A 14,026-nucleotide genomic window follows, 5' to 3' on the forward strand; every position below is an offset into this window, starting at 1 on the left:
GTATACAAGTTAACTAACTAATTTGTCTAATGGTATGTTAGTACACATGGTGGCTCTGTAGCTGCCACCTATCTGGTTGTAGAGATTTGCACATCAGGCAACCTTTGTTGATAGATGCTGATTAGATGTGGTGGATCCTCACTAGTAGGTAGGCAGCCTCCTGTGCTGGTGTTGATAAGTGCTGTGGTCAGAACTGGAACTTGAGTCATAATTAGTGGTGGTTTTTTCTTATTTTTTTTTTTTCCAGAACAAACATGGATTCCTTTTTTAAAATTTAATTTTATAATCAGAAAAAATATATAAAGATCTTGATATTATCAAGCCCTTTTCTAGCTAACTTGTCACTAAGCAGTTAATTAATTTCCATTATTAATAATCCTACAACTCTATGCTCTACTACAAACCTGAAATCTTCTCTGATGTTCTTTTAACCTTCTGCATCTGTGTACCATACTTATTTCATTGTAACCCCTTCAGACCGAGCTTCCTGAAGTTATTGCTATCTTCCCTGTTAAATTCTTCATGTCAGTATGTTTCAACTTTATTTCATCTCTGATAAGCCTTTAAATTTTATGAGAAAGCAAGAGATTACATTACCAAATATGATATAAATTTAGAGCGGTTTGTGTTTTTCTACTCATATCGTACAATTTTCTCCAGATACTCTGAATTTAGCATAAATAAATTAATCTTCTGTAGATAGTCATTTGATGTGTTTGAATCTCATCCATGCTTCTGCTTGAAAATTGACGAGTGACCTTATCTTTCTTGTTCAATTGCAGGGGGAGAGAGGATTTCCAGGTTTGGAAGGCCACCCAGGTTTGCCTGGATTTCCAGGTCCAGAAGGGCCCCCAGGGCCTCGGGGACAAAAGGTACGTGCGAAGTTGCCAGTCAGTAATACCAAAGAAATGAAGCCATCTTAATATGGGATAAGTGTCAGATGAATTAAAAAGTTACTGAATTATAGCCAGAAACTAATATTTAAATAAAACAGTAGAATGGCCAAGAATTTATACTTCATTGTTGGTTTTTGTAAAGGTCTAAATATTACTGCTGTATTCAAATGCTTTTGGAAGATACTGTTAATGGTGTGTGGTTATGGGGATCCTGAACAAAAATTAAGTCCTGTCAGGAGCTGAACTGGAGAGAGCTGAACTGCCAGGTGTCAGAGTACTGGTTAAGACAACAAGCCAAAATGAAAGTAACAGTCAAGCCTTTAGTCACTTACTGTGACAGTGTGTATAAGCAAAACATAAATCAGAGAAAGTGTGTATTTCCCCACTGTTCCATTATTCCTCATGGAAAAGTGCCAGTGAGGGTCAAATGCTTCAGCATGGGGAATTGTTTCATTGCTCCGAAAGCTTGAAGGGAGAAAACTGCTGTTTTCTGTATACCGAGGAATGGATGGATGCAGGGAGAGAGGGAAGAGCTAGGAGTGGAAAAGTACAGAGAACAGAAAAAAAAAGTCAAGGTCCCCATCCTGCACTCAATAATGAAACTGGAGACGATTATACAGAGTGAAGTAAGCCAGAAAGAAAAACACCAATACAGTATACTAACACATATATATGGAATTTAGAAAGATGGCAATGATGACCCTGTATGCAAGACAGCAAAAAAGACACAGATGTGTATAACGGACTTTTGGACTCAGAGGGAGAGGGAGAGGGTGGGATGATTTGGGAGAATGGCATTCTAACATGTATACTGTCATGTAAGAATCGAATGGCCAGTCTATGTCTGACTCAGGATACAGCATGCTTGGGGCTGGTGCATGGGGATGACCCAGAGAGATGTTATGGGGAGGGAGGTGGGAGGGGGGTTCATGTTTGGGAATGCATGTAAGAATTAAAGATTTTAAAATTAAAAAAATAAAATAAATAAAAATACTACATACAATTGTGAGAAAAAAAAAAAAAAAAGATGTCTTCACCAAGGCTCCATATAAAGAGGCCTTTCAGTGCAGATGTGCATAAGAGCGTGACCAGCCAGGAGGACTGATACCTTAACTACAACTCCCTTCAGAGACTGACATGCATTGGCTGTGCACTAATTCTGGTGTGGAATGGGCCGCTTTCCTATATGAGGCTTTCTGGCATGGGATGGGCCACTTTCCTATATGAGGCTTTCTGGCATGGGATGGGCAGCTTTTCTATATGAGGTTTACCATGAGGTCTTTGTAACTGCCTATGGTTGGGTCTGAAAAATCACACGTAGGTCTTTAGCCAGGAGCCAGACTCCTCAATTTCATGTCTTGATTTTTTAAGACCCAAATTAGAAACAGGTCACTCCAACATGGACTTGGATGGGTCGGACTTTGAAGAGTTATGTCAAAATATAATTAGTATGAGGCTACAGTGGATCATGGTCATGATCAAAATTACTCCAAGTAGGATGATCAGGCCTGCCTGGAGGAGTGAGTCTAACCATCAGCCCCAACCACTGGGCTTCCCTGGCGGCTCAGACAGTTACCAAGCCAGGAATAGATGGCCCATAGCCCATCTGATCAAAATTAGAGAGCCAGAAGACTTTTTTTCTTAAGTCTAGTGATAGACTGCTCTACCTTGCCAGTTTTAGTGATGTAGGTTCGTCATGAAGTTCTGGCAATAGCAAGACCATTCCTTGGTTGGCCAGCAGGAAGTTGAAGACTAGGCTGTTAATCCAGTACTACTCAGACCAGGTTGGTGAGGCTGGTCTGTTGTGCTTCCAAAGCTGAAGTGGTATCATTAATGACTTTAGTAGAGGTCAAGGACAAGTTGGGGCTTCCCTGGTAACTCAGCTGGTAAAGAATCCGCCTGCAATGCAAGAGACCCCAGTTCGATTCCTGGGTCAGGAAGATCCCATGGAGAAGGGATAGGCTACCCACTCCAGTATTCTTGTGCTTCCCAGGTGGCTCAGCTGGTAAAGAATCTGCTAGCATGTGGGGGACCTGGGTTTGATCCCTGGATTGGGAAGATCCCCTGGAGAAGGGAACAGTTACCCACTCCAGTATTCTAGCCAAGAATTCCATGGACTGTATAGTCTATGGGGTTGCAAAGAGTCAGACACAAGTGAGCAACTTTCACTTTCACTTCACTTTCAAGGACAAGTTGCACACAACCTTTCCTAATGAATGGCCCTGACAGTGGGAAAGGTTTCCAGGAACATAAACATGAGCAGACTATTCTCCTGAGTAACCACAATCTACCTTGATTTCCACTCTTACTCTGTTTTACTGTGATGTGCTCAGTGGGAGAGGCTGTTTTGAATATTTAGAAGTCTCTTGTCCATGCCCCCGTTATGTACATTGGTCAGAAAGTCAAAGGCCTGACTTTTACAAAAGAAATATCCCAAGGTGGGGTGCACATGGTGATGGGAGGGTAAAAGTCATTGATAATCATGGGAGTCAAACAGCCAGAAGTCCCTCCTGGCGGGTAGAGTCCTTGAGTGGAACTGCAAAATTTGTATAAGGTAGGGGAATGTATGGGGGAGAAGGCCACCGCTATTGAAGTCAAAATAGCTCCAGTGGCAAATCCCAGTCTGTCTACACTGCAGGAGACCCGGGTTCAATCCCTGGATTGGGAAGATCCCCTGGAGAAGGAAATGGCAACCCACTCTAATACTATTGCCTGGAAAATCCCATGGACAGAGGAGCCTGGAAGGCTACAGTCCATAGGGTCCCAAAGGGTCGGACACAACTGAGCGACTTCACTTTCACTTTCAGTTAATCCCAACTTAGGAAAAAGTTAACATCTGAAGAGGTGTGTTATTTCTGTAGCATCAGAGTCCAACTGTGGCAACACATCAGTGTAACAAGGTTGGGATATCTGAGGTACTAAGAATTTGCATGTTTAGAGAAATACCCAGTTGTTGTATTCAGGGACACAGCAGACATTTATCTGCAGGGTTGGGTGATGGGTGACATGTCTACCAGTTTGTCAAATTGAGTGGTGGCTATCTGAGACAAGTGTATCAATGAATCTGGTGAGGAGGAAGTCACACAGGCTTTTCTATGAGAGAGAAAGAAGAGAGGGTAGATACATACACCCTCCCTCTCCTGTACCCATGCTCAAAGATCCAAAGATGCTGCCATCCTGTCAGTTGGTAATACTTTTCCCCATTGACTTCTATGTGGGCAGTCTCTCCTATATCATGAGCAAGGATAACATCTTATGTGCATGTTAAGACATGGAATGGGAAGAGATAATAGTGAATTTTAAGATTGGGAGAAGTTTTTTAATGGCTTTTTTGGCTCATTCTCCTTTACTATCTGTATTAGTTAGACTGATTAACTGATAGATGCAAGGGCTAGTTCTGTTCATTTTCCTGGAAAAGAAAACCGGTTTAAAATCCCCCTTTTCCCCCTAATTTTATTCCATGGAATAGTGGTACATCATGCCATTAGAGCATGAAGGGAATCAAATGGATACTTAACCAAGTGGTCTTCTTAGTAAAGGGGGAAAATTAACTTAAATACATAATACTTTTTAACATTTGCTATACCATAGCATAGATTATGGGAATAGGTTTGTGCATGATCTCTGAGGAGGTGGCAGTTCACCAAGGAATTTTGTTAGATTCAAGAATAGACAGGATTTGTATAAATTTCCTGAATAGAGAACTTTTACACTGAGGAAAAAGCAAAACTCCAAATGACTGCATAAAATTTAAGTAGGTGGGATATACGACAGAATTTCCTAGTCTAATGAGGTATAAAACATCAGAATGTTTCTTGTACACCTAAGCACAACACAGAAATAACAGAAAGATCTGAGTCAAGTGGGTATAATTGAGTACTAGGTGCTCAGTTGCTCAGTCATGTCCAACTCTTCGTGACCCTATGGATTGTAGTTCTCCATGCTCCTCTGTCCATGGGATTCTCCAGGCAAGAATACTCGAGGGAGGTGTCATTTCCTGCTCCAGGGGAATCTTCCTGACCCCAGGATTGAATCGGGGTCTCCTTCATTGAAGGTGGATTCTTTACCATTGGAGCCACCAAGGAAGCCCAGTGAGTGAAAATCTCAGTCGTGTCCGACTCTTTGCGACCCCTTGAACTATACAGTCCATGGAATTCTCCAGGCCAGAATACTGGAGTGAGTAGCCATCCCCTTCTCCAGGGGATCTTCCCAACCCAGGGATCAAACCCAGGTCTCCCACATTGCAGGCTGAGGAGAGCCACCAGGTAAGCCCAGAATTGGGCACTAACTCAGCAGTAATCCACGCACACTGTTGGCAAAGGTCATCTCGATGAATTTGAGTTTGTACTAGACTGTCCCACCCCCTTAATACCTTGAAACTACTTAAGCTCTCCATAACTTAGGCGCAGCCTTGTGAAAATGAGGTGGGAAGTCCAGTCAATTGAGATTAAATTTCAGCGATGTTAGTGAAATGGGTCCTTAGTAATTAAGTTGAACCATAAAAAAATAAAGTTACATTTGTTGTATCTGAGTTTACCTGGTATTAGGTGCTGAGTTTCTTGCACACCATGCTCACTGAGTGGTTTCAGTTTTAATAAAATTTATGTCAAATTATTGAAAACTAACTACATTAGGTTTTATTTGAAATAATTTACAGTTAATTGGGACTTTTGTACAGCAGTATGATAATTTTTAAATGTGTAGTTGTGTGCAGTTTAAATTAAGAAAGCAATTCAATCTTTTGCTGTGATCCATTTCTGTATCCATAAAATGAGAAGGTTTCACTGCTTTCTAAGCTCTGGGGTTTTTAAATTGGAAGCACTTTGTGCTTGAGTCTCCACTATGACTTCATACTTCCCAATATAGCTGAATTTATACTTTTTATGTGATTGGATGTTTGGACACATGTGTATATGTTAATGTACATACCAAGTCAAAAATTTTGTGGGATTATTCTTTAATCTATATACATTTGTATATTAAAGTAAAAGTCTAGAAAACAAATATATATATTAATAACAAATATATATAGGAGTATATATATAAAAATTTCCTAAGTATTTCTTTATTCTTAAAAACAATTGATTTTCCATAGATAATGTATTCATTTTGTTCAAAATAAATTAACATAAAAGGTATACAGTGAAAAATACCTCCTTTCCACTGTGTCCATTAGCCACTGAGGTCTATACATTCGTAATGAGTACTCATGTTATTTTCTTATGAAAATTGAGCATCTTTTCATTTCTGTGAACTGTGTGTTTATATAATTTGCCCACTTTTCTACTGGATTGTTGGTGTTTTCATATTTCAGTGAGCTATTTCTGTTTCAGGGAGATTGCCCTTTATCTGTGTATGTGTATATTTATGTGCCTCTGTGTTTATCAAAGGTCTTTTATGGCTTTGGGTTTTGAATAGGAAACACCTTCCCCACTGTAGGATTGTAAAATAATTCTCACATGTTTTATTCCAGTATATTAATAGTTTCACTTTTTCATGTAAATATTATATCAATTTCTAATTCACCCTGGTATGGTTTGTGATATAAATTCTACTTTATTTTCTAGATGTCCTCACAAGTGTGCCCCAATATAATTTTCTGCTCTGATTTGTAATGCATTTTCATTATATACCAAATTCACATAATTATATGGACCTGTTTCTGGACTTCTCATACTCTTCCAGTGGTCTGCTTATTCAGATATGAGAACCAAACTATTTTAATGATTGACCTGTTATATTTTATCTGACACTGCTAGTGTCCCCTCATTTGTCTTTTTATTCTTCAGAATTTTTCTCAGTGTTAATTGCTTACTTATTTTTCCACATAAACATTAGTCACCTTGTCTTACAAATCTTATACATCTTATTCAGTTTGATGCTAAATATTTTATCTTTTTCTGCTATTATAATTTGCATATTTTCTTCCATTATGTTTTCTAACAGGTAGTTTTTGGTATATAAGAAAGCTATTTATTTCTTCATATTATTTTTATATAAAGCTACCTTACTGAATTATTTTATTGACTGTAATAATTTTTCATTTAATTAACTTGGATTTCCCATGCATATAAACGTATTATTTACAAATAATTCGTTTTGCCTCATTTTCCCCAATTTTTATACCTCTAATTTCTTTTATTTAGCCAGGTTGCTTAGTATGACCAATATAGTATTAAGGCATCCTTGTCTTATTTCTGCCTTCACTGGGAAGACATAAAATGATTCATTGAGCAATCAATCTTCTAGTTTTAAAATAGATTTAGATTTACTTTAATTTCCTTAAAGATGCATCTGTTGTGAAAAGAGTAGATTATTAAGCTTGTTTTAAAGCAGAGTATGGCAGGGAGATTAATATCCACCTCCTAATTGTGCTTAGTCACTCAGTTGTGTCCAACTCTTTGCAACCCCATGGACTGTACACCACCAGGCTCCTCTGTCCACAGGGATTTTTCAGGCAAGAGTACTGGAGTGGGTTGCCATGCTCTCCTCCAGGGGATCTTTCCAGCCCAGGGATCGAACCCAGGTCTCCCACATTGCACGTGGATTCTTTACCATCTGAGCCACCAGGAAGCCAAAGATGTCTGTAACTCATCCCCAGAACCTGTGAATATGTTAGGTTATAAAAGTAAGTGAAATTAAGATTACAGGTTGAATTAAAGCTGCTGGTCAACTGGTTTTAAACTAGGGTAATTTTTCTGGTTGCTCTGAGTAGACCCAGTATAATCACAAGGGTCCTTTAAATGTGGAAGAGGGAGGCAGAAGAATCGGTGTCAGAGTGATGCAATGTTAGAAAAACTCATTCAGCTGTCACTGACTGTGAAGATTGAAGAGAGCCATGAGCAGAGGGATGCTGGTCACTCTCGAAGCTGGAGAAAGAAAATAAATGAAATCTCAACCCTCCAGAAAGTAACACAGCTCTCCCACCGAGACTTCCAGAACTGTATGTAAGATTGTATTATTTTTTAGCCCACTAAGTTTGTGGTAATTTGTAAGAGCAGCATAAGAAACTAATAATCAGGTAACATTTTCTCCAAATAAAAGTTTTCATGGAAACCCCAAATAAAACAGATAAAAACAGAGCTTTACTGATTAAAGAGGGGCTGTGACATGGGCATAAAGGAACCTCCAAGGGAATCTCTAGGATTGTAAGTAGAGTAGTTTGGAAGCTTGTATAAAGCAAGATATCCCAAGTTAGTAAAACTATATAAAGCCTCAGATCGTGACCTACTAACTGTATGTTCCACCGAAAATCCTGCCTATTGGAGGAGGATTAGGTTTTCTTTATTCCTTTAAAAAAAAAAAAAACTACTTAGGAAAACTTAGTGAGGCAAGACTTTAAATTCTCAGCAATGCAGTTGTAACTAGAAATGGGTAAATAGATTATCAATCCTCTGGGCAGCCTCTTTTGCATGGAGTCTGCAGCAGAAGCTTGAAAGGAAAGTCTGTGGTTCTTTCTTACTCCTTCTTAGCTCTGACAGTAGAAAGTACCTATATAAAATGTAGCAAAGCTTTAAAACAGCAAACTCATGAATAGCTCATATTTAGGTTCAGAGGTGATGCTGTTTATTAGCAGCATGGTGAGCAGATTGACATAATATAGAAACTGTTCAGATTTTCAGCTCTAATTTTGTTAATGCATAAATGATTTGGGGCTTCACCGGTGGCCCAGTGGTAAAGATTCCACCTGCAGTGCAGGAGATGCAGGAGACATGCATTCGATCCCTGGGTCAGGGAGATCCCCTGGAAGAAGAAATGACAACCCACTCCAGGATTCTTGCCTGGATAATCCATGGACCAGGATAATCCTTGGTGGGCTGTGGTCTATGGGGTCCCAAAGAGTCAGACATGACTGAGTGACTGATCACGCACACACGCACAAATGATTTGAAGGATATCTGTACCACTATTTCATCTTTATTTTCTTGACATGATTCATAACTAACTTTACAGGTATAAAGTTTCTTCTGCATGTCAACAGTTTTCTTCTTAGTAAATAAAGGCCTTTCTTACTTTTTAGCTTTTGACTTATCTTAGTGCTTTTAGTCTCAATAATAAATACTTCTTCCTTGTGTATGTAAATTGATCACTAACTTTCACAAAGGCTCACAAAAATTTGTCTCAGTTTGCAATATAAAATTAGTTATTCGAGGGCTCTTTTTGAAGGAAACATAACTAAATATGTTGTATTTTTCAGGGTGATGATGGAATTCCAGGGCCACCAGGACCAAAAGGGATCAGAGTAAGTAATATTTGCTGTATCACTTGTTTTCTTGGTCAAACGAAGAAGCTACTGAAGTGTTATAAGGCAACTGGAAAAAAACTCATATAGAAATTCAGGAAGAAAAGTGAAATTTTTTAAAGTTTCAGAGTGTATATGTCTATAATTAGCCTTTCTTTAGTATTTTGATAGTTGTCTTTATATATCCAGATGTCTATTTAAACTAATATAAGAAGATTTTAAAGTAGCTTATGGTTGAGAAATGTGAAAGTGTTGAATTTCAATAATTTTTCAAATTCTTAAAAATATACATCACATAAGTGGTTTATAGCAGAACTACCCAACCAGGGTGATCATCTCGGTGTTCAGAGAACTGATCACCTCAGGTCACGTACCCTTCCTGGGAACCAGGTACAAATAATATAATTGTATTTGTGTGTCTTGAAGAGAATAAGTTTGGGAAGCCTCTAGTTGAAGCTGTTATGTTAAAGAATAACTATTTTTGAAAAAGGAGGTCAGTTCCATAAAGTTTTACTGCCTATACCACCATGTAACTACATTATAGCAAAATATTTAAAAAAAGAATAACTATTTTTGGAAGAATACAGTATTTTATCCGTTCTGAGATGTATGATTTTTCAAGTTTTAATGTTCTGGAATTCAAGATGTGTTTGAAAATTTAAGTGCACATTTAGTGTAATTTTTCTGAAGAGCTTTTAAGTAGACCTATACTTTTCAGTGTGTTTTAGATTGGGAGGAAACTATAGTTTATAAATAGTACTGGCTTTTGGAAAATCAGATTTGACTTTTCTGAGCCTCACTTTCTTCATTTGTTATATTAGAAAGTCAAACAAGACAATCTCCATGGTCTCTTTTAGCTCTGTAATTCTGTGTTCATAGATTGACAAGGTCCCTGAATTTGAATATAGAATATATGGGTGGTGGCTTAGCATATTTATGTGTATTACAAAGAAAAACATTCTGATTCTCTGATCTCCAGAAATTTAGATGTATACGTTTTACATAAATATTTAAAATATTCTGTTTGCTATATACATCTTCACAACATGTAGCTTGCCTTATGTGCTACTTTTGACTAGTGTAGGTAGAGCAGTGGAAAAGCAGGGAAGAAACTCAAAACCCTTAACATTGTTTTAACAGACATGCTTCTGTGTTTTTCTATCATAACTGAATATCAATATACTATTAAAGCTGTTCATAATAATCATAACATATATCTTAATAGCTATAGCTACCGTTAACTATGTCCTAAGTACTGCTGAGACTAAAAAAATCTGTCCACTCTATCACTTTCCACTTTCAAGTGTCTGAGAGTGCTTAGAACTTGGTGGCCTGATAGTTCCTGCATCCTCAGGTCTCAGCTCACAGGCAGCTGTTGGCATGCAGATTTTAAAAGACTTATTATGGAAAATTTAAAGCACAAATACACAAATTTAAAGCACAAATACACACATTTACAGAGAATATAGTAACATTACAATGACACCCCCCATGAAGTTATTACTTGGCTTCAAAAACTATCAACATTTTGACAGCTTTGTTTCTATACCTCACCACTGTTGCCTGTAATATTTTAAAGTAAATCCCTTAGATCATCATTCCACCAGTGAATATTATGTTTCTTGAACTGATTACCACATTATGCCATTATTACACCTCAAAAACTTAGCAAAAACTTTTCAATATCCTTTAAAACTCAGTCCATATTCAGATTTTCTCAGTTGTCCCAAAGATTTCTTTTTGCAATTGGTTTGTTCAAACCAGGATCCAGGCAAGTTCCACATATTGCATTTGCTTGATGTATTTTTTAAGCCCCCTTTTTTATGCCATTGAAGAAACTGGATCATGGCATTGTACTGTGTTCCACAATCTGGATCTGCTTGACTGTTTCCTCATGATGTCATTTAACTTATTTCTCTGCCCCCCATGTTTCCTGCAACTTTGAGGTTGCCTTAGAAGAGGCACTAGAGAACTTTCTAGGAATAAAGAAAAACCTGTACATTTAAGATGTGTGCATTTTACTATATATAAACTATACTGATAAAAAAATGAAAGAAAATTGAAAAACAATACTTTATAGGTAGTGCTGTATATTTACTATTGAATTACATCTCATGGAACAAACGTCTGTCTATCCCACTTTTTTGATGCTAGATTTGGTCAATGGTCTCAAATGTATGAGCCTGATTCTGCCACCAAAATTTCCCTATCAACTTTCACATAGTGGTTTAGCATCCATCCATGATCATTGGTTAGATCCAAGTTTTTGTTTTTTGTTTTCTGTTTTTGTTTTTTTTTTTAATTTGGAGTTGCAAAATGATAAGTTTTAAAAGTCTACCAGTCCTTCATTGAATAGCTTGAATTCTAATTTACTAACTTGAATTCTAATTTATCAGCTGAATTCTAGTGGAGTAATGAGTTTGTATACTGGCAACTTCAAGTGATGATCAAGGAAGGTTTTTTTTAATTTATCATTGCTGCTGCTGCTGCTGCTGCTAAGTTGCTTCAGTCATGTCCGACTCTGTGCGATCCCATAGATGGCAGCCCACCAGACTCCCCCATCCCTGGGATTCTCCAGGCAAGAATACTGGAGTGGGTTGCCATGTCCTTCTCCAGTGCATGAAAGTGAAAAATGAAAGTGAAGTCGCTCAGTCATATCCGACTCTTAGCGAAACATGGAATTTCTGTGTTTCAATCACTTGTACTCATTATTCTTTTTGAAGCTCAAATATTTCATCTTTGTCTGTGGGAGCCACAGGGGAGTCAGGTCTTAGGCCCCACCATCAACTGGAGAGCAATCCCGAGAGGCCCCCTAGCAACTCGTATGGAGACTGGCCTTTCCTGAGGCCACCAGAGCGGGTCCCTGAGGTCCCCGTCGTAACTCGAGAGGCACCTGCCGCAACTCGAGAAAATCCAGGAGGTTCTCCCCTCCAAGCGAGATGAGGCCCATTTCGGATGAGGCGTCTTGAGGCTAATCACACCTTCCCTCTTGAACTTCGAAAGGGTCCTTCACACCCTTGCTGCAACTCAAGAAGTTCCCCGACATACCCGTCCCCACATCCAGAGGAGCCCCGTTTCCCCCTCGTAGCTCGAGATGAGGGATCCTTTCCCTGCTTCGTCAGGAAAGAATTCCCGGCGTGCCTGTCGCATCTCAAGAGGAGGCTCTCTCAACAGGAAAGGCGAGAGGAACTCCAGGGTCGTGCCACCATTCCAAGAGTCCCCCAAATGTCTCAGTCCATTCCAGAGGAACCTGTTTTCCCTGCACTGCCTCGACTTTCACGCCTAGGATCGACTCATACAACGGTGGCACGTGGAACAGCCCTGTGGGAAAGCCTCGTGGGGAAGCCTCGAGTGAAAGCCACAGATCCCAATGTCAACACGACGCGAAGCGTGACACTGCTGCTACAGCTTGGGAGGAAAGCGGACGTGCATGCCCCCACACGAGACGAGGACTGACTCCCCTGTGGCTTGTGGGCCCCTGTGATTTGTCCTATTGACAAAACCCTATTGATCTTTGATAATTTCTTTGCTTTTCGACAGAAGACCCTTCAGGCTGAACTTATGCATGTCCTCTCTAGATCTGGAATTGACCATGTCTCTGATTACAGATTCTTTCAGTGGTTTAGATTCCACGGTCTGAATATAAGGAGTGTTCATTGCTACTAGTTTTGTCACTATTTTGATGTATTTTAAGTGGACAGAGTTAAGAAATATGTATTTTTTAAAAGAGAAAAAAATATCATGAGTTCATATTATTATTTCCAATTGAACTTTAATATAAATTTTTTATACTTGTTCTCTCCCCCTGCCACCTTTCTCTCTCTAACCTGAAAATCATTTCCCAATTATATTAATATAATTAATTCCTTTGTCCTACAGTATAGCTATAATGACTTCAAAATAACAATATACAAATAAACAAAATAAACATTTCAATTTTAAAAGCAATAGTAGAAAACTGCCACTAATTATTTCTTTGCTGAATTGACTCATTTCAGTCAAAAGTAGTTTTCTTCTATATATGGTCACTGTCCACAGTTTGATGTACATTAGGTTCATTGGTTCCAGCTTGCTTTTAATTCTTGATGATTTCCTTTTTACCTTTTTAAAAAATTTTAATTATTTAAAACAAGTGCATTGTTCTATAAGACTAGGTATAGTCAGAGATGCTTCCCATCCTTCTTTACCATCTCCCCATTCTCTTTCCTCTTTCCCCCAGAGGTAATCATTTTTCATTTTCTGTTTATCTTTTCGTTGTTTAGTATCACTACCTTTGTTATAAAAAGGTAGTATATTATATACACTACTTAAACTTTGTTTCTTTTACTTAACATTCTATCCTGGAGATCAGTATGTATTTCAGTGTACAGAGATCTTCCGCATTCTTTTTTAAAGCTGCATGGTTTTCTATTATGCAGATATACCATAGTTTATTTAATTATGTCCCTATTTGTTCTCTGGAGAAGGAAATGGCAGCCCACTCCAGTATTCTTGCCTGGACAATTCCATGAACAGAGGAGCCTGGTGGGCTACAGTCCATGGGGTCACAAAGAGTCGGACATGACTGAGCGACTGAACTGAACTAAGGAGAATTAAAACAACTCACTCAAATAGGAGTATCTTCTATAGGTTTCTATAAAAGAGATTTTAAACATGTATAGTTCTTTCTATAGTGTTTAAAAAAGAATGAGTGGTAATAATCAATGACACATGTTGTCCGTTGCTGTCTAAATGTAGTTTTCTTAATTCCCTTAGGTTGGATATTATTTTATTGTCATTGGTTGTTATTTGGCTATTTGTTTCTTTTTATAGGGTCCTCCTGGACTTCCTGGATTTCCAGGGACACCAGGTCTTCCTGTAAGTAGAATTTGGCTTCTTATTTTTATAA

General features: G+C 38.4%; 1 protein-coding gene across 2 annotated transcripts in view; it reads left to right on the forward strand.

The window, feature by feature from the left end:
• COL4A5 (collagen type IV alpha 5 chain) overlaps positions 1-14,026 on the forward strand; it is a 249,452-nt gene that overhangs the window by 127,526 nt on the left and 107,900 nt on the right. For both annotated transcript variants that reach the window (XM_068963385.1, XM_068963384.1), the window contains exons 3-5: positions 783-872; positions 9,094-9,138; positions 13,951-13,995. In XM_068963385.1, coding sequence (XP_068819486.1) covers positions 783-872; positions 9,094-9,138; positions 13,951-13,995 — 180 coding nt within the window. The remainder of the gene's footprint in view (positions 1-782; positions 873-9,093; positions 9,139-13,950; positions 13,996-14,026) is intronic.

The sequence above is a fragment of the Capricornis sumatraensis genome, chromosome X (genome assembly GCF_032405125.1).
Source record: "Capricornis sumatraensis isolate serow.1 chromosome X, serow.2, whole genome shotgun sequence".
Taxonomy (NCBI): Eukaryota; Metazoa; Chordata; class Mammalia; order Artiodactyla; family Bovidae; genus Capricornis; species Capricornis sumatraensis.